The sequence below is a fragment of the Fusarium poae genome, chromosome 1 (genome assembly GCF_019609905.1).
Source record: "Fusarium poae strain DAOMC 252244 chromosome 1, whole genome shotgun sequence".
Taxonomy (NCBI): Eukaryota; Fungi; Ascomycota; class Sordariomycetes; order Hypocreales; family Nectriaceae; genus Fusarium; species Fusarium poae.
Genome location: NC_058399.1, coordinates 2,683,218 through 2,703,142, shown reverse-complemented (window position 1 = coordinate 2,703,142; position 19,925 = coordinate 2,683,218). Strand labels below are relative to the sequence as shown.

Here is a 19,925-nt window from a genome sequence, read left to right as displayed (position 1 = left end):
AACTGCCCACGCTGTGCCGTGATTTGTTTGTCATCCTGCGTGCGAGTGCTCTGGGGCTGCAGCGGGTGCCGCAGTCTATACCTAGGCAGCCTGGGATCTTTCATGTGCTAGAGATTGGGACCTGAAAGCGTGGTGCATGGGGAGGCTAGAAGGGGCGGCCCGTAGAAACATCATGTGCCACATTCAATAAGTCTGGGCTGACGATTGTGAGTGAAGCGCATTCTTACATTATTGTTCTGCCCAAAAGGACATGATAATTTCTCGCTTATATTAAAGCTGTTGCTGAGCATTCAGATATCCCATCCCTAGCAGATATATTTTCTCGATGCCAGGCAACAAGGAAGCTTGCGCTGCGAAAACATATTACACGGCCTGTGATGCCTTTGTGTCGGCCGTCTAGACACATGTCCATGTCATGAGCGAATGACAGGCCAGAATAGGGTCAGCAGGCGGGCGATATTCCAGTCTCTTGGCATTTCCGAGGACTAAAGGAGCCGGTTGTTGATTAAGACTGTACATACTATGTATTGAGTACTGGCTCTGCAACGGGTATAGTAACGGATGAAAGCCAAGGCCCATCTCGGTTCGGTCCAAGGGACGATAGCAAATGAGAGCCGCAGACAGGTAAATGAGGCAGGGATTCTGTATTTCGTCATAACCATGCCCCGAAACTGTGGTTCCTGAAGTGGATCGGGCAGTTAAAATGTGGGATTCTAGTGAACGAATGCAAAGGCTAAATAAATCTTCAGGGACTGCAATCCTTAAACGTACAAGTATCGAAAACGATGAGTTGGAAAAATAAAAACAGAAACCCGAGAAGAGGAAGGATGGACTTTGTTTAATGTTGCGCCTGCCGTATTTTGCGGCAAGTTGCGCTTGTAATCAGTGTTCCTTCCTGCCTTGAATGGACAGATTGAACAGAAATTAGGCAAGACGTAATCTGAACTCACAGGCCGAACAAACACTCGGCAGGTACCGGCTGTCTGCACATGTCTTGTCAACTCCGGGTCCGCATTTCGCTTCGAAGACCCAGGCTTCGGCTCCGTTCTCAACGGAGAAACAGTCAGTCTACAGCAATGCCTCCAATACGTTCCATATGCGCATTTACGATTATTTACCTACTGGATAGATGTTGTATTTGATGGTGCAGGCATGATATAACTGCCACCTGATCTTGGGATCCGTGTAGCACTCGCTTCGACGACATTCAAGGATATACCGTTGCCTATTGCTTAACTCATTGGAATCTTTTTCGTTTATTATATAATACGTGTTTCCTTTTGGATCCTATCACAACTTTAATGAGGCTCTCGGCTGCTTCTGCCGGGGCCCAGCGCCCCTGTTAGTGATGCAGCCTTCCCTTTTCAGCAGTTCATTCGAGCTGTCAGCGCATTCGCCGTTGGCCTAGTCAAATTCGGCATGTCGCACTAGCTGCAACAGGAAAGCCTTTCGAGACCTTATAAGGGTCTTGTCGAAAACACTGCCCTATAAGGCTCGCATCAAATAAACTGGAACATTCACGGATAGACAATCTGACCGCAAGTTAACGACTCCCGTGTTTTCATTGGTTCCCATCATCAGTTCTCATCCAGGATAGGAATCCTCATTCGGAATTGCCCCGCTCATAGAGATGATCGACTTGCTTCGCCTTGTCGCCCGTATTGAACATACGAAAATACACAAGCGTTAACCAAAGCTTGCATGGGGAAAGACATTGACCATGGAGGCCCCAAAAGATAAATACAACTCGTTCTGCTCCTGATATCTGTTCCCGGCATCTGTATAAAACGGCATACCAGTCCTTGGACGCACCTACACCTTGAAGAGAACCTTGATACTTAACTTGAACCAGCCTATTCTCATACCGCAATACCTTGTTGGAAACATCTTGATATCGTTGGTTAGAAAGGCCATCAAGGCCAAACAGGAGCGCGAAAAGACACAGCTTCCCTCCACTCCCATGGAGATGCAACAGGCACAACATAATGCCAACAAAGAACAACCACAGTGCCGACATATGGATGTTTATGAGTCTTCAAACGTAAAATGCGCTTCGTGTGCATCAGAGAAGAAGGCAGCAAGAGTTTATCGATGGAAGATCATCATTGGCCTCATGGCACCCTTTGCCTTACAGGCTCTGGATTCAACAATGTATGAAAGAAACCGGGCAACGCCCTGACCAAAGGCTAACTTGAGCTCCACAGCATTGCGAGCGCTCTCCCTTGGATTGCTGGTGACTTTGGAGAAATTTCTCAACTCAACTGGATCGTCTCTGCCTTTAATCTCACTTCGGCAGCGTTTATACCCTGCTGGAGCCAGATGGCTGATGTCTTTGGTCGCAACGCATCGTTAAATGCCGCCATTATTCTCATGCTGATTGGCAGTGCTCTGTGCACTGGAGCTCCCACCACTGCTTTCCCCGTCCTTCTCCTGGGCCGCGCATTCCAGGGACTGGCTGCAGCTGGGTTGAATGTTGTTGTTCGTACCATTCTTGCTGATAAGGTTTCTTTGCAAGAAAATGCAAAGAACTGGGCTATCTTCTCACTTGTCGGTGGTATTTCGTACGGACTTGGCCCCGTTATTGGAGGTAGGTCTGCCCAATATTGCCAGGTTTGGACGAACACAGCTGACAAGTACTATCAGGATATCTGACCAGAGCCGACTGGAGATGGTGCTTTGGTATCAATCTACCTATCGCTGTTCTCGCCCTCATCATCGTCTTCTTTGTTCTGCGAAAGGAGCTCCTTGGCCCTCAGCCTATTCCCGAGCTTAACGAGACAGCTGATACTGGAAGACGGACCAAGTTCATTGCACGACTCAAAACGGTCGATTTTGGTGGCCAGCTTCTGTTCATCCTCGGCTTTGGCCTTGTTATCCTTGCTCTAACATGGGGTGGAGCGACGTATCCTTGGTCGTCGCCGGCTGTCATCGTTCCCCTAGTTCTCGGTGTCACCTTTGCTGGTATTTTTTGCTACTGGGAATACCTGCTTGCCCCTGGAAACACGGTGGCTGAGAACATGCCTTGGCAAAAGGCAATGATTCCTTGGGAGCTGATTTCGAATCGAGATATTGGTCTTCTCTTTTATTGCGAGTGCGCTACTGGAGTCGGCATGTACGCAGTAAGTTGAATGTATTGCTTCCTAGATTATTATTCTGACCTCTCCAGGTGCTCTACTTCTGCAACATCTACTTCATTGCCGTCCGGGTAAGTTTGTCTCTACGATGCATATCAAACAAAGTCAATACTAACCATCATTCCAGGGATATGACTCTGATGAAGCCGGTGTACAACTTCTCTATTTTGTTCCTGGACTTGGAGGTTCGTTAATTGGATTTCTGTCCATACTGAAGGGCTTGCTGACACTTCTGCAGTTGGCGTATACATTTGTTCCTTCATGTGTAACCGCTGGCCTCGCATGACATTCCCTTCTGTGTTTATAGGAACACTTACTGAATCGGTGGGCTTGGGTGTTCTCGCTTGGGCAATCTGGGCCGATCGATTGAGCGTCATCTACGGCATGATGGCTCTTGTTGGCTGTGGAAGTGGCATGCGTTTTATGGCTTCACCACTCCACGGCATTGGTCTCTTTCGCCACTTACGGGCTTCGGTCATTGGGCTCATGGCAGTCGCCATTCCTTTTGGTGGGACCATTGGCTTGACCATTATGTCTACTGTCTTCAATAACACTTCTGGTCTTGACTCCAGTGGTGGAGAGTTCAGTCATGTTCAGTCCAAAGGAGGTGAGACAAATGAGCAAGCTGTTGAGCATGCCAAGATGGGTGTTGTATGGGCCTTTGTTGCCGTTACTCCCATCGTTGCTCTGGTAGGTTATTCGTAACCCTCGCTCCGTTGAATAAACACTAACTTCCCACCAGGCATTCCCTCTTTCATGGTGCATCGGTAACGTCAAACTTGGCCAGGGACCTCCTGGGGAGGACGGCCCTACGGATATTATTGTAAAGGGGTCTTATCTACTCAAACTACTACGTGGCCAGGAGCATCTCAGGGTTGAGAAGAACGCATACAGGCTGAACAGCTCGCATAGCGGGGCATGGTCAGAGAGTGCAGCCTCTAATGAGAATGCCAACACCTCAAGGCCGTTGCAAGGTTCGCAGCAGGTCTAGTCTCTCGATAGTTGTACAACAGAACGAACGGTGTGGACGAGGAGTACGGAAGTAATTGGACTTTTTTTTAGCATCTAGAATCTACATATACCCTGGGCGAATAGATTTCACAACACATACCACCAGTATTACATCTTGTCTTCAGTCCTATCGCCACCACATAAAGGTTTGCCGTATATCCGTTGAGCGATACAACTGACGTGGAAGAGCAACGAACGGTTATTGTTACAACGGTGAGCCAATTCCAAGCGTTGATGGGGTGTACGTGACGTTGGGCAGCATACTTTTTTCTGGTGATAGGATGAACCCTCGTATCGACGAATCACGTACCAGGTACGCGTATTTGGAGTGATTAGCTAGGGTAGTGTAAGTGTGGAAGTCAATCGCCTGACTTTGGCTTTGACTCTACTCAAGGAAATATTGTGGTAAAACATGAATGCGCCTGCTTCGCCTTCTCTTCAACCCCGCCGACTATTAATTCTCTTTCTAAGTCTATAAACGCCCTCGGACATACATAACTGCTGTATTGTGCCATAATACCTGTCCTTTGGTCGGCTTATCGCCACATCTGTTCTCAGCCTACCATCACCATGAGCGATATCGAAGTTGAAGATGAGCAAAGTCCCAATCCAAGATTTTGGCTCGAATTTCGCACATTTGACGATGGCCTTTCTTCACACTCCAGATCACCATCAACACTCACAGCGTTTCCTCAGTTCGCACAATTCCCGCCTGAATTACGCCTCCGAATTTGGTCGTTCCTTGTCCAACCCCGCATCGTCGTCGTATGCTGTCTCCAGCGTGATGAACGCCTAGACGAAAGACGCTATGAGTTGAATCAGCGGTCACGGGGTAGATCAGTGCCTGTACTGTTACATATTAATCGCGAAGCACGCTACATGGCTCTGGAACATTATGAGCTTGCTTTCGGATGGCGCATTTCAAAGCTCCTCTCCGATACACCAGTGTCTGCGCCGCCGCGCGTCTGGTTCAATTTCAACCTCGATTGCGTCTATCTCGCCGGCGAGCTAGAAGCGTACGACATCTACGGGTTCAACTCGGCCATGGTATACTTCCTACGCCGTGAGGACACGCACAGGGTTAAGCATCTGGCATGTGTTCTGTCCGAACTAGGCTACGCGGAACAGGAAAGTGACCAGGTATTTGGGTGTCTGTGGCATGTCGTCGACGGGTTTCCTGCTGCGAAGAAGGTGTTGCTGACGGTGGGTGAAGGGGACGGAGAGGCTTTGAAGGGTAGTAAGCTGAGGAGTACGGATAATGTGATGCAGAAGATCTGGAACGGGTTTCTGGGTGGATCTGCAACTGAGACGAGTTCGAGGATGGCGGACAAGTCAATGATAATGATTGAGGAGGACGATCTACCAGAAGTTGTGGCCGGGCATTGATTCAGGCATAAAGGAAGAACCTAGCAGTAGATAGTTGACATATGCCTGGCGACTCGCTTTCGGTTGCACACCAGCCACAAGAGGCACCGCAAGTTGTGGACAGATGGATGTGTGGGGGTTTCAACGAGCTTGTTTTGACGGGAAATGTTCTAGAATCCTGTCAGGTCTATGCCGTTTATTTTTATCGTGTTCTCGGACAGGTTGGAGCGGATCCTTGTTTGTAACGGTCAGACATGCAGATGGTCTTGAATTTACTATGTTGAACGGTCTGTTTACGATATCTATTAAAAGTCTACATCTCGCCCGAGCTTGAGAAAGTCAAAGAATTAAGTAAGTAACGTCCTAGATTCAAACAGTTGAGGGTATTCCCGTTGCCTCATAATCACGATAGATCCGGATATACTTTGTTCGAGAGCAAGTTTGACGATAGCTTCAGTTTAGTCAACACTCGGAAGTGAGCCATGGCATCCGACAGGTCCGGTGTCGAGGAACGGGAATTCATGGTGTGTACGCCATCCCACCATGATCTAACGCATGCTAGTGCAAGGGACAACATGCAGTAGAATCGACAGACATGGAAGTCTTCCATCACGATGGACAATCATCGCTTCAAATCGAAGCTTCAGGGTAGGGGCAAGCGAGAAGCCAAAACTCAACTGTCCAATTAAATAACCGAACATACATGGAAGCCGTTTCTATGGAGCTGATCACGACATGGGGCCCCACATGCTCTCCAAAAATTTGGAGTTGAATCGTCTCTGACAAGGATTAGATAGAACCCGAGAGGCAAGAGTTGTTGCCCCGTTGAGAAAGAGAAGGAGGAAGAATGATAAAGACTTTAAGATGAGGCGAATACATATAAAATCTTGAGATTATTGCATATAGTTTTAGATGTTGCTATCAGACTCTGTAGCCTGTAAGGCACACGAATCGTCGTTTGAGTTGACGCCTTAAGAGCCTGCCGCAGTGAAACCCAAAAAAACAACCCAACGACAAAACCTCAAACGACACTGCAGAGCCAACATCAACATCAACATTAACATCAACAAATGGCCTCAGGGGTTCCATCGGTTGCCTGACAGACAGACACAGACACCCCAGGTAAACAAATTGGGTACATGGAGCCTTCCGATTACTACGCCACGCCTCACTCAGCCTTGGGCCCTGCGAGAGCCCAAGTGGATGCGCAGAGAGTCGTGGAAGCACTAGGAACAGAAGTGATATTATTTCTCGTAGCGAGGCTACTGGGTAGCAGAAAAGTTGGCCACCTGGGTCTTAGGGTACGAAAATAAACAGCCTAAGAGGTCTAACCTAAGTAGCATAAGCTGACCTACTAATTTCGTCCCTTATGCTTCTAGCGGCCAATTCTTCTGACACCCTGAGATCAACTCACGAAAAGACAACAACAGCTTGAGATGTTGATCCACTTCAGAGTAAAAACAATGGGGTTAGTCAGGACGGGTGATGTGAGATCCATTCAATTGACATCCAGACTTTCTCTGAATCAAAGCTGAAGTCAATTGAATGAAGTTGGGTTAACCGTAATGGTCTCACTGATTTCGGCCCAAAGATCGAGATGGTACATCTTGATAACACTAGTTTGGTCTAGTAAGCAGTAATCATTTGAGAGAGAGGCTGGGGAATCAATTGGCAACTATTCTGTTCTCTAATCGCAAAGTACAATGATACCTCTTCAAGAGTGATCCAAGATTCATGCAGGTCTGCATCGCAGACAGTAAAGTAAAGTCATTAGCTACGTGGACATGTGTAACCAACCATCAGGTCCAACCCAAAACCAAGCAGAAATGCCAGGCCGCCTGCATCGGAATGCACCTAATATATCTAATCCAATCATTTGATACGTCCAAAGTAGCGGTAGCCAGCGCATTGTTGGACACCACGACAAGGCAAACAAGGCAAGGCATCCATATCCAAAATCTAGCATGTTTTCGATATCGACTACCATCAAGGCAGTAGTACCATTCACAGCTAGTTGGACTATCAGAAAATTTCAATCAATTGCCACAAAAAAAAATACATCCCCAAATCATCTACTAATGACGTTCCATGATGGAGAGGCGACCTAGAGTTTTCGCAGTGCTAAACCCCAGGGAGAGAAGAGCGACAGAGAAAAAGTGCAACACCGGTAAAAGGAGGGGCACGCAGAACGAGCTGCCTGTCCAACATGAGGTTGGTTGGTGGGGCAAGTACCTGGCTACATCCTCGTCAGTTGGATTCAACGCCAGAGGTCAAGTACTCTAAACTTTGAGCTTGCTGACCCTGGCTCGGATGCCCCGCGATGGAAGTTTTGGGAAGCAAAAAGTTTATGAGGACATGACATCAGTGAAATGGAAGCGAAAACAGAGAGGGATGCAAAGGCAGAGAACAAGACAGAATAGAAGGAAGCTACGGAAATAAACATGAAACTTCTCCTAAGCAGTCGACATGTACAGAATTTGCTGGCTTTGCCAAACAATCAATCACTCACTTGCCTCCAAGAAGCAGCCAGAAACGATCAGAGATCCATCTCTTCGCCCATTGTCTAGGAGACCAGGCTACGGGTTGCATATTGCAGTTTTTTTAGTGGGGCAAACCCAGATCTGCCAGGTGCAAGCAGCTGCTAGACGCTTCTTCAGACCCCCCATCTGCGGCTTTGCCCCTCCAAGCACACCCCCCAGTCATGCCTAGCAGCGCCCAGAAAGCGGTAGACGCCCCTGCAATTGTCGAGAAGCTCTCCAAAGTGGGCTCCTTTGGAACAGCGCAGAACCGCATCGAACTTTGGCACCCGCCTTTATTTAGATGCTTTGCGCAACTGCTCTTACTTCCCCTTCCTTTCCATCATCATCATCATAAACCAAATACCCCTCAAAAGTCTTCAAATACCACGATCTCCCTTGAAGCAAACCGCGTTTTCTTTTCCTTTTCTCTTCCGTAATCTCTCCAATACACTATACATCAACCACCACATACATCACACAAAATGGGTCCCGCTGTCGGTATCGATTTGGGTACCACGTACTCTTGCGTGGGTATCTTCCGTGAGGATCGGTAAGTTTTTTTCACTTATATATTCTTTACCCTAAGATCTTAATGTCTCTCGCTTGAACATCGACGCTAACTTTTACCCCAGATGTGATATCATCGCCAACGACCAGGGTAACCGAACTACCCCCTCATTCGTCGGTTTCACCGACACCGAGCGTCTGATTGGTGATGCCGCCAAGAACCAGGTCGCCATGAACCCCCAGAACACCGTCTTCGACGCCAAGCGATTGATCGGTCGCAAGTTCGCCGATGCTGAGGTCCAGGCCGATATGAAGCACTTCCCTTTCACAATCGTCGACAAGGGCGGCAAGCCCAACATCGAGGTTGAGTTCAAGGGTGAGAAGAAGACCTTCACCCCTGAGGAGATCTCCGCTATGATCCTCACCAAGATGCGTGAGACTGCTGAGTCTTACCTCGGCGAGACTGTCAACAACGCCGTTGTCACTGTCCCTGCCTACTTCAACGACTCTCAACGTCAGGCTACCAAGGATGCCGGTCTCATTGCCGGTCTCAACGTTCTCCGAATCATCAACGAGCCTACCGCTGCTGCCATTGCCTACGGTCTCGACAAGAAGGTTGAGGGTGAGCGCAACGTCCTTATCTTCGATCTTGGTGGTGGTACCTTCGATGTTTCTCTCCTTACCATTGAGGAGGGTATCTTCGAGGTCAAGTCCACTGCCGGTGACACTCACTTGGGTGGTGAAGACTTCGACAACCGTCTGGTTAACCACTTCGTTAACGAGTTCAAGCGAAAGCATAAGAAGGACTTGAGCACTAACGTTCGTGCTCTGCGACGTCTCCGAACCGCTTGTGAACGTGCCAAGCGAACTCTCTCCTCTTCCGCTCAGACCTCCATCGAGATCGACTCTCTCTTCGAGGGTATTGACTTCTACACCTCCATCACCCGTGCTCGTTTCGAGGAGCTCTGCCAGGATCTCTTCCGATCCACTATCCAGCCCGTCGACCGTGTCCTTACCGACGCCAAGATCGACAAGTCCCTTGTCCACGAGATCGTCCTCGTCGGTGGATCTACCCGTATCCCTCGTGTCCAGAAGCTCATCACCGACTACTTCAACGGAAAGGAGCCCAACAAGTCCATCAACCCCGATGAGGCTGTTGCCTACGGTGCCGCTGTCCAGGCTGCCATTCTCTCTGGTGATACCTCCAGCAAGGCCACCAACGAGATTCTGCTCCTCGACGTCGCCCCTCTCTCTCTCGGTATTGAGACCGCTGGTGGTATGATGACCAAGCTCATCCCCCGTAACACCACCATCCCCACCAAGAAGTCCGAGGTCTTCTCTACCTTCTCCGACAACCAGCCTGGTGTCCTTATCCAGGTCTACGAGGGTGAGCGTCAGCGCACCAAGGACAACAACCTCATGGGCAAGTTCGAGCTTACTGGTATCCCCCCTGCTCCCCGTGGTGTTCCCCAGATTGAGGTTACCTTCGATCTTGATGCCAACGGTATCATGAACGTCTCCGCCGTCGAGAAGGGCACCGGCAAGTCCAACAAGATTGTCATTACCAACGACAAGGGCCGCCTGTCCAAGGAGGAGATCGAGCGCATGCTCAACGATGCTGAGAAGTACAAGGAGGAGGACGAGGCCGAGGGCAAGCGTGTCGCTGCCAAGAACGGTCTTGAGTCTTACGCCTACTCTCTCCGCAACACTCTCTCCGACCCCAAGGTCGAGGAGAAGATTGAGGCTTCCGACAAGGAGACCCTCACTGCTGAGATTGACAAGGTCGTCCAGTGGCTCGATGATAACCAGCAGGCTACTCGTGAGGAGTACGAGGAGCACCAGAAGGAGCTCGAGGGCAAGGCCAACCCCATCATGATGAAGTTCTACGGAGCTGGTGGTGAGGGTGCTCCTGGTGGCATGCCCGGTGGTCCTGGCGGCTTCCCTGGCGCCGGTGGCCCCGCTCCCGGTGCTGGTGGTGACGATGGTCCCACCGTCGAGGAGGTCGACTAAATTCTTTGATACCCCAATAACATCAGTCTCGACTTCTAGAGCAGTCATGTATCCATGGGTACAATGCGGAGGCTAGTCGTTTTAATGGGATGATGAGATTAGATTTTCCTTTGTCTGTTTTTATGCGACTTTACGGTTATGAAAAGCTAAGGTGGTTTACCTCTCATGTACTTTAATGAATCAATGAATCATATTCATAAATCTTTGGTCTTCTCTTTTCTGTGACATGGTTGATTGATCACAACATTAGTAGTTTGCTCAATGGTCGCCTTCGTAATCCCTTCCTCCCACCGGAAAAGCTATGAATGGAGCTTTAGGGAAGAAATCCTAACTTATGAAATTTAGACACTTTAGACGAGCCTTATCTTGACTACAACCTAAAGACACCTGTTGGAATCGAGGATCGTATACCTTGGATCGAGCCCTGAGGAAATAAGTCAAGGCGTAATGGCATTGACTGGTCATGTGTCCAACAGGGTATATATGTCTTCCAAAATACCTAGGTTGAGGAGGTTCTTTTTATTAATACAACTATTATTGATCTGCTCATTCGATGGGCTGATTAAAAAATGACCCTTCTGGTACCTTTTCCCCTCTACTCTCCCATACGTCCTCACTGCTCGGCTTCCCCGGTCCATACTTTGTAAACTCCTTCGCGCGGTAGTGCTCCCGAATAGCCCTCTCACGTTGTTCACCAGAGTAACCCTTTACTCGCATACAGAACCAAAAGTCGTCCCAGTGCTCACTGCAGGAGCGCATCTCTCCATAACGGTACACGGCCGTAAACTGGCCACCCATTCCATTGCAGCTCCACGCTTGGTCAAAGGCCTGTCGACAGGACATGTCCGTTGGTAGGAGGGCTTCGGCGAGGGGGTCACGGGGAGGAATGTCGGAGGGTGTGGGAGCGCTGGACCGGGGTGACTTGTTCATAGAGAGCCACGATAACGTAGAGGAGGATTGCTTTTGCTCGCCTTGTGTGGGTGTAGGGTTGTTTTTTTCGGATTCGAGGAGATCGAGGAATTTTTGGAGTTCGGGGTCGGTATCTGACTTGGAGGAGGAAGAGGATGTGGATGGCGAGGGTGTCGAGACCGTCGATGTGGTAGGAGGTGTGTTGTTCTCAACTGGTGTCGATATTTTATCCTCCTTAGAGGGCGTCGAAGACCATAGCCAACCCATTGCGATGTTGTGTAAGTGGTAAGAGAAGTAGTTGGAATGTCTTGAGGTGGATCAAATAGCAAGAATGAACTACTCAAAGGCGAAATCGTTTGTCGCAATTGAAATGGCGTATGGAAGTAATTGAAAATTGGTCTTGCTGAATATGGAGTTGAGTATGTTCAACAGTAGATGCAAGTGATATAATCTGACTTGGGTCTCGTGCTGCGCGCAAAGCTGTTGGTTAATTGGGTTTTCGAGATTTGGAGACAAGACGGCACTAGAAGGTGACGGGGGAAATATCTGCCGTCTTTCCGATAACACAGCAGGACAATTGGTTAACATCAATGTTGGTTATTCTTTTCTATCAAATTGACAAGATTTCCTGAAGTAAGGAATCGGATACCACACTGGCTACTAAATGACATTTAACTATAGTAAGGTCAATGTCTGGGTTTTAACCTTGTGAACTCATCACTGTCAGTCAGTCAGTAAGTGCTGATAGTATGGCCTGTTCAGTCCCATCGATATCCCATAAGAACATCCCACGTTTTACTCCGCGGTTAGTGGGGTTGATCTTCACAAGGAGTCTCCAAGCTTTAGGTTACAAAAATAAATGGCCTAAGACATGTGGTCTAAGTAGCCTAAGCTGGCCTGTTAATTTCGTCTCTTATGCTTCTCACGACCAGGTCATATCAAGAGAGTGGTTCCCCTCATATAATCAGGAAATTTGACTACTAGTTGTAGACGAAATTAGTGAATCAGATTATGCTATTTTAGACTGGACTCTTTCTTGCACCCTAGAGGTACTAAACAATGACCTCATTGTGGGAAGCTAGCTAAACAGCTCTAGTTTATTTATCATACCACAAATAAACAGCTTCCATAACCCCTCCTACTTTCTCTCTCAGGTCAAACTCCTCACAGCTATGGGACTTACTCAGCCCTCAGCATGATCCCAAGTCGAGGCCTAGCCAGGGCGGCGCTCTTCGCAGCCAGAAGATCAACGTCCAACGGATCAGCAACGTCACTTCTTCGACAGCGGATCAACCAAAACGCACTACGACGACAACAACAACCTCTAAACCGCGCTTGGATTACTACTGCCAACCCCGGAGACCTTGCCTCGGTCCCTCCAATTGCTTCAGAAGAAGGTGCCGATAAGAGCGGCCATATCACGACGGATTCTAACGAGGCCATCCTATTCTTTGACAATATATTCCCTCTCAAACTAAGCAGCGTGCTCGTGCGACCCTGGAAATCAGATCATGATGTCTCAGACCTTCTCAAGCGGTTTGAGACGTCGTCGTTGGGAGTCTTAGACCCTATCCGCCTTGTCAAGACTGCAATCCCAGAAGACCTACCGATTCGAGTCACCGAGATCCTGCCACGCTTGAAGGACGGAGGCGCCTATGTCAAATTCAAATACAACGCCGACATTGACCCTACCGAAATCGAAGCTCAGTTGGGTAAGCGTTTGAGGGAAAAGCCGATAAAACCATGGTTCTCCATCTTCCGTCCCGTAAATGCTCGCCTTGTTCAAGGTACACCTTGGCTGGAGGATCTGTACAGATACCCTACCAGTTTTGTCAAGATCGAATTTGTGCCTCCGTCTCCCGGCATAACTCCCGAAGAGCTCCCCGAAGAGACATTGTACTCTCTATTCCGCAAATACGGAAAAATTGCAGACATTATCCCGCAGCCAACCGACTCAAAAATTACACCGCGATATGCCCACATCCAATTCCCTGTAACAAGAGATGCCATTACAGCCCGCAATTGTATGCATGGCTTCATCGTGAACGAGATTTTGGGAGGTGGCAGCAAAGGGACCAAACTTCGTCTTTCTTTTGAGAAACGTGTCAAGGCCCATAGCATCTGGAACTGGTTGAGCAACCATCCTCGAATTGTTGTCCCTGTTGTTGCAGCACTGATTGCTGGTCTTTCGGTATTGATCTTTGACCCGATCCGAGAATTCTTCATCAAGCTTCATATCCAACACTCGTTAGAGTTCAAGGACTCGCGTATTTACAAGTGGTTCAAGAAGCAGTCGGGTAATTTTGGACTATCTAATAAATCCAAGAGTCATGACGGCCTTGAGGAAGTCTGGAACCACAGGCGAGACGCAATTGTTCAAGTGCAAGGCTGGCTCGATGAAACCTCCGATACCTTTATCGTTATCACAGGGCCCAAGGGCTCCGGAAAGGTCGAAATGGTCATGGACCAGGCTTTGGAAGGCCGTAAGAATGTGCTAAAGATTGACTGCAGACGCATTGTCGAGGCTAGAGGAGAGGCGGGTACCATCAAGCGTCTAGCAATGGCCGTTGGCTACCGTCCCGTCTTTTCCTGGGCAAACAGCATCAGCAGTATGGTTGATCTTGCTGTGCAAAGCACCACTGGCGTCAAGGCGGGCTTCTCCGAAACTCTCGAATCTCAACTGAATAAGATCACGCAGACCACCACTGGCGCCCTCAAGGATGTCGCTGTCTCATCGCGCAGTAAGAGAGACAGTGACTACAAGCTGTCCGAGGATGCATGGCTGGAAGCACACCCAGAGCGTAGACCTGTCATCGTTGTCGATAACTTTCTCCACAAAGGCGAGGAAAACAGCATCATTTACGACAAGATTGCTGAGTGGGCAGCTACTGTTGTGCAGAACAATGTTGCTCATGTTATCTTCCTTACCACAGACACGGCCTACTCGAAACCCCTTGATAAGGCACTTCCTGATCGACTTTTCCGTACTGTTTCCCTTGGCGATCTCGCACCGGAAGTGGCCAAGAACTTTGTTCTCAGTCGCTTGAAGGATCAACTAGCAGATGATGAGAAGGCACGAAAGGAATTGGGTGACGACGCACCGCCAGTGAAGGCGACCATTCCACGTACCAACATGCTGGAGCTCGACCAATGCATTGAAACCCTTGGTGGCCGCCTCACAGACTTGGAGTTTCTTGCTCGACGCCTTCGTACCGGCCAGTCTCCCAAGCAGGCTATGGACGAGATTGTATCCGAGACAGCCACCGATATCGTGCGAATCTACCTTCTTGGTAAGCCATCCGATATCGAGGGCAAGAAATTCTCTCCTCAACAGGCCTGGCATCTCGTTAAATCTCTTGCGAAAAACCCGAAGCTACGTTACAACGAAGTCGTACTCTCTGCACCATTCTCCTCCGCCGCTCCTGCTGGCTCCAATGCCGATGCTGCTATTGATAGCCTCGTCAGCGCCGAACTTATTGCAGTCAAAACGCATCAGGGTCGCCCAATGACCATCACAGCTGGCAAGCCCCTGCACCAAGCCGCTTTCTCCGTTCTCCTCCATGACCGCGTGCTCCGCGCCAAAATGGACTATGATACTCTGAACGACTCGTCCAAGGCGGAGGCTCGTTCGATTGAGAAGGTCGAAAACGAGCTAGCATTGCTGGGCACTATGCCTCGGCAACCAGGAGAGACCGCTGGGCGCATCACCTTTCTGCTTCGTAAGCTTGAAGATAGCCAAGCTAAGATCGCAAAGTGGGATAGTGAGATGACTGCCCTGAAGAAGGTTCTTAGCGAGGAGTTCTAGATCATAAGAGACGAAACAGTTTAGCCATTTTATCTAGGTCTTGTATAATTTACCTTCAGTATCCTAAAGCTTAGGCCCCGCTTTCTGTTGCCTTTTAGAATACGTCAGCCATATTGCGAAAATGATCCTATAACCTCGGGTCGTCTTCACGATATGTGTTGACACGTTGACACGTTGTCATCTTTCAATATTTCTGATAACGCTGATAACTTGGGTGATTTGTAGGCGAATCAGAGAACACAATCTATGTAATTGCAACAGTTCTGCATTGAAATTTCATCTCATGAATGGTATACAACAAACACAACGCGCCCTTCCCTAACCGCACATGAATCATAAAACCGGCCAACAAAACACTCTCCCGAAGGGGAATTTTGACATAATGAACCAAGCCCTTTCTATGTCTTTCACAAAGAAACGACCTCCCAAAACTGTCCCAACAAGGGTGGGTAGTCTTGGTTTGCGCTACAAATTGGAACGAGTTGCGCAATCGTATATATACTTCCAAAAATATCATGGACGTTGTCACTTTCAAGCCATCATGGACATCTGTGACTGATCTGGTTCTGTGGGCTGAGCCGCTACCTCACACCCCTGAGTGAAGAAGATTCGCGAGTCTGCATCATAATCGTTTGTTATGCTGTAGTAGTTTCCTATTCATCGTTAACAAAATGAAAAATTAAAAAGATACGGGGGACGTACCTCTGGGAACAAACCACATGCCTCCAGCGCTGAGGCGGAACGAGGCCTCGTTCACTGTGACAAGTACCTTTCCAGTATGTACAAAGAATACCATGTGCATCTTGCGCGAGTTCTTGGGCCGTTTCTCTGAACCAGCAGGTAGATCGACGACACCTGCGCCCATAAAGGGCGTTGTGAGCGTTTTGGCCATGCGGAAAGATACTCCTTGAACGTCGCGGGTTTGAATTGCCTGGCCTGATAGGGCGATTCGATCGTCCATCACTTCCACTGGCTCTTCGTCACCAGGGGGGTTCTTCTCGTGTTCGGGATCCCATAGGATCACCTCGCCGTTGACAGTACCAGGATCAAGCTCCCAGTCTTCAGGCTCAACGGTTTCAACTTGTCTCGTTGCTTTTGACTTGGCTTTGCCAGGGCGCCCTCTTGGCTTTGACGGCTTGGCACGCACTTCCTCTACAGGAGCACGGATGACCTCTTTGATAGTTGAGAGCACGAAGCGATCACGACCAGAAACGTCCTTGAACTCCTCCTCTTCTTGAACCACCTTGTCGCCTGCCCACCAGCTGAGTGGCCTAAACGAGTGTCTTCCAGATCTCGTAGTCTGTACCTCGTCCGCGTCGTGGCGAACAGAGACGAGGCCACGCTTTTTGGGCAAAGGGGGCCCGCGCTGAAGCGCTGCGAATGATGTCTCTCCAACGTCGTCCTCAGCATCCGCGACCTCTTGTGCCTTTGGCTTTCGTCCAGGTCTCCCTCTCGGTTTTTTTGCCCCTGCTGTCGACGCGGTTTCTGATGGTGCTGGCCTGGCCGGTTTTGATGATTTGGGAACATCAGTTTTTTGCTTCTTAACCTGTCTCGGTGGTTCTGCCTGTTCTTGTTCTTGCTCTGAATTTTCGTTTTCCTGCTCTTCAGTCTCCTCGGCCTCCTCCAGCGCTGGTCGTTTCCGTGATGGGGGTGCATTGGACGCCTTCGGTTGAACACCATTTTTAGGTTTCCTTCCGGGTCGGCCTTTGGCGGGTTTCACGGCTTCTTGGGGTTCTTCTGGCTCTTCTTCGACAAGTTCCTCCTCAACAGGTTCTTCCTCGACTGCTTTTGCCTTTGGCGGTCTTCCGCGGCGCCCTGTCTTTTTGGGATCTGCGTTCGCCTTTTCTTGGTTGGATTTAGCTGATGCTTTGGCGGCCTTTTGCACAGGCGCAGGCGCAGGTTCGGATTCGGCTTCAGATTCCTGCTCGGAACCCTGCTCTGATGAATGTCCGCCCATGTCATCTACCAGTTGAAGCGATTCGTTGAGTAGTTCGACATCATCTTCCACCTCATCATTGCTCTCAGGCGCGTCTTCTAGCTCCTCATCCTCCTCCTCGTGTAGTGTGCCATTGGCCCCGTTTGTCGCAGCCTTCCCGCGTCCTGTGGGTTTTGCTCCAAAATCGATTTTCCTGGTCACGGTATTGTCGCGATCCTTTGGTGCGGGTGATCGAGCGGGCGATCGGCTTGGCGAAGAGAGATGTTCCAGATTTGGGTTTCGTCGAGGAGAAGACAATATTCCGGTCTTTATTGGCGAGCGACTTCGAGGCAGAGGGATCATACTTTTCCTAAGTACAGTCTGAGGACCCGGTCCAAAGCCTAGAGCAGTGTTAGTCACGGTGTTTTGTTGTGGTCGGCCTCGATGAGCGCACTTGTTTCAATATCCATGTCTTCACTGCCTTGGTCGTCATCTAGATTCTCTCCGGTTTCTTCATGGTCGTCATCTTCATTATCATCGTCGTCGAATCTTGGTGGAGATGCTGGTTCTCTTTCTGGTGAAGAGGAGAGGTCGTCCAAAGGTTGCATGCCATGTTCGTCGCGAGTACCGGTATCTTTCAACTGTGCACCAGTCTTTCTACAGATAAATTAGGACTTGTTTATTGAGTCGCATCGAGGGGATCTGGCGATCCGACATGCGCAAACAGACTTACCGACCACGAACACCGAGAGGGTGGTAATCTTGTGGTTCAGCAACTTCGCTGCGCCCTGCGCCGCTACGAGGGGCCATTATTGTGTATTTTTGGTTCGCTCAAGTTGTATGTAAAGGTTAGGATATGTATAACTTATTGTCGCGATTTAAACCAGTCCTCGATGTCAAAGGAATTTAGTTGTGAGCTATACAGCTGCAAAATCAAAAATTGGGACTGGACGCGATTGGTGACGCGGGTGGTATGTGTTGTCGTTTGGTGACTTTTAGCTGTCCCTGTCGTGAGTAATTAGGTGAAGTGGGCTACAGCTTGGGGCGTGTTTAACAGGTCGCAGTCGATTTGGCCCAGTAAAAGCGCTGGACTAGCACAGTGGGTTGAGGTATCATTCAACAAAAGTGGTGACCAACAGAAACTTTGGTAGGGTTTTGACGATATTCTTTATGTATACTTGATTGTTAAGAGTGAGCTCTAGATTTGAAGTAGTCGAAAATCGATCTTTACTTCTTTGTTCGGGCTTCTGTGAGAGTACCTGTTTTGGTATGAGCTGATGCTTTCGGTTCACTGCATCTACTAACAGGTTGCTTTGACGTGGCGGTGCGTATTTTTTCAACTGTCAAACGACTGGAAGAGTGATGAATGAATCCACGGTTTTCTTTTGGACAACATGATGTATTCAGGCTGCCAGCTGTCCCATCATGTTTTAGTAGAGTACCTACTATCCAGGTCGTGGCTTACACACTGAAGCTGACCTACTAATCTAGATCTAAAGTGGACCCAAAGTGCTTAACGCGTCTAGACGCGTCTCCCAAAGACAACTCCCATCTTGAACACCAACCAATTTCTTTACTTTGACCTCCAGGACGACCACTGATACCATAACCACCAATTGTTTCATTCTCCACCTTTCAGACCTCATATACAGAAAACAAATAACAACTCTACATAATATCGACTCTCAACCACACCATGACAGACTCACTGGTCGAAGACGTCCCCAAGACAGCCCGTTCATCCTCAGGAACATATATCCCACCCTCAGTCCACGACGCTGCCCTCCTCGCAGGTTCATCTTTCACACATATCTCAGCGATCCCTCCTTCGCTTCAACCGAACAACCCTTCAAATCCATCCTCCGCAACACCATGCTGTCTTGGCGTTGACGAAGCCGGCCGTGGCCCCGTTCTCGGCCCCATGGTCTACGGCGTCTTCTTCCTCCCCATCTCCCTCTCCGACTCTCTTCTCCGCGAAACACATCACTTTGACGATTCCAAGGTCCTAAAACCTGCCGTACGCTCAGATCTTATGCGCACTCTGTGCACACCTGGCTCAGATCTCTACGAGTCGTGCGGTTGGGCTACGGCCTCATTATCGGCAAGGGACATTGGCGCAAACATGTATCGTCCCAATGCGTACAACCTCAATGCTCAGGCCATGGACGCCACGGTCGAGCTCATCAAGGCTGTTTATGCCGCAGGTGTCAATGTGCAGGAGATTTATGTCGATACCATCGGCCAGCCCGCAGCCTACCAGGCTAAGCTTCAGCGTGTATTTCCCACAGTCAAGATTATTGTCGCAAAAAAGGCCGATAGTCTATACCCCTGCGTCAGTGCTGCGTCGGTGTGCGCAAAGGTTACTCGTGATGCTGCGCTCGAAGTACTGTTCGAAGCAAGGGCAGACGAAGAGGAAAAGGGTGGCGAGGGAATGGCCTGGGGCTCAGGTTATCCGTCAGATGGAAACTGTGTGAGCTGGATGAAGAATAACATGCATCCTGTTTTTGGATGGGGCCCCGAGTGCCGATTCAGTTGGGGCACGGCGAAGGACATGCTCGAGGGCAAGGGCAACGGTGTCAAGGTCGAGTGGCCACTAGACGATGACGGCGAAACCAGCAGAGTCACTGATTTCTTTGTCGCAGGAGACAAGAGTAAGGAATCATCGGAGTTGGGCAGTTGGTTTGGTACTCCAGCAGATTTGGAAGCATTCTAGATACCCCTATAATCTACATATAATTTGGTGTCGAGAA

The 19,925-nt window shown here is 49.2% G+C and overlaps 7 protein-coding genes across 7 annotated transcripts; 5 read left to right on the top strand and 2 right to left on the bottom strand.

The window, feature by feature from the left end:
* Positions 1-1,960: 1,960 nt before the first annotated feature.
* Positions 1,961-4,125, top strand: FPOAC1_000886 (uncharacterized protein; the record flags this gene model as incomplete). Its single annotated transcript, XM_044845495.1, has 7 exons — positions 1,961-2,151; positions 2,205-2,587; positions 2,644-3,119; positions 3,167-3,205; positions 3,262-3,319; positions 3,373-3,824; positions 3,877-4,125. 7 exons carry the CDS (start codon positions 1,961-1,963, stop codon positions 4,123-4,125), a joined length of 1,848 nt encoding a protein of 615 aa, XP_044711411.1.
* A 590-nt stretch (positions 4,126-4,715) lies between these two features.
* Positions 4,716-5,531, top strand: FPOAC1_000885 (uncharacterized protein; the record flags this gene model as incomplete). The annotated part of the gene is made up of 1 exon (XM_044845494.1): positions 4,716-5,531. One exon carries the CDS (start codon positions 4,716-4,718, stop codon positions 5,529-5,531), a length of 816 nt encoding a protein of 271 aa, XP_044711410.1.
* Positions 5,532-8,511: 2,980 nt separating this feature from the next.
* Positions 8,512-10,546, top strand: HSPS1 (Heat shock 70 kDa protein; the record flags this gene model as incomplete). Its single annotated transcript, XM_044845493.1, has 2 exons — positions 8,512-8,579; positions 8,662-10,546. 2 exons carry the CDS (start codon positions 8,512-8,514, stop codon positions 10,544-10,546), a joined length of 1,953 nt encoding a protein of 650 aa, XP_044711409.1.
* A 546-nt stretch (positions 10,547-11,092) lies between these two features.
* FPOAC1_000883 (uncharacterized protein) lies at positions 11,093-11,722 on the bottom strand (the record flags this gene model as incomplete). The annotated part of the gene is made up of 1 exon (XM_044845492.1): positions 11,093-11,722. One exon carries the CDS (start codon positions 11,720-11,722, stop codon positions 11,093-11,095), a length of 630 nt encoding a protein of 209 aa, XP_044711408.1.
* Positions 11,723-12,650: 928 nt separating this feature from the next.
* Positions 12,651-15,260, top strand: FPOAC1_000882 (uncharacterized protein; the record flags this gene model as incomplete). The annotated part of the gene is made up of 1 exon (XM_044845491.1): positions 12,651-15,260. The coding sequence occupies one exon, from the start codon at positions 12,651-12,653 to the stop codon at positions 15,258-15,260; it is 2,610 nt and encodes an 869-aa protein (XP_044711407.1).
* Positions 15,261-15,791: 531 nt separating this feature from the next.
* On the bottom strand, positions 15,792-17,985 carry FPOAC1_000881 (uncharacterized protein; the record flags this gene model as incomplete). The annotated part of the gene is made up of 4 exons (XM_044845490.1): positions 15,792-15,913; positions 15,963-17,576; positions 17,630-17,832; positions 17,909-17,985. 4 exons carry the CDS (start codon positions 17,983-17,985, stop codon positions 15,792-15,794), a joined length of 2,016 nt encoding a protein of 671 aa, XP_044711406.1.
* Positions 17,986-18,871: 886 nt separating this feature from the next.
* On the top strand, positions 18,872-19,888 carry FPOAC1_000880 (uncharacterized protein; the record flags this gene model as incomplete). Its single annotated transcript, XM_044845489.1, has 1 exon — positions 18,872-19,888. One exon carries the CDS (start codon positions 18,872-18,874, stop codon positions 19,886-19,888), a length of 1,017 nt encoding a protein of 338 aa, XP_044711405.1.
* Positions 19,889-19,925: the final 37 nt, after the last annotated feature.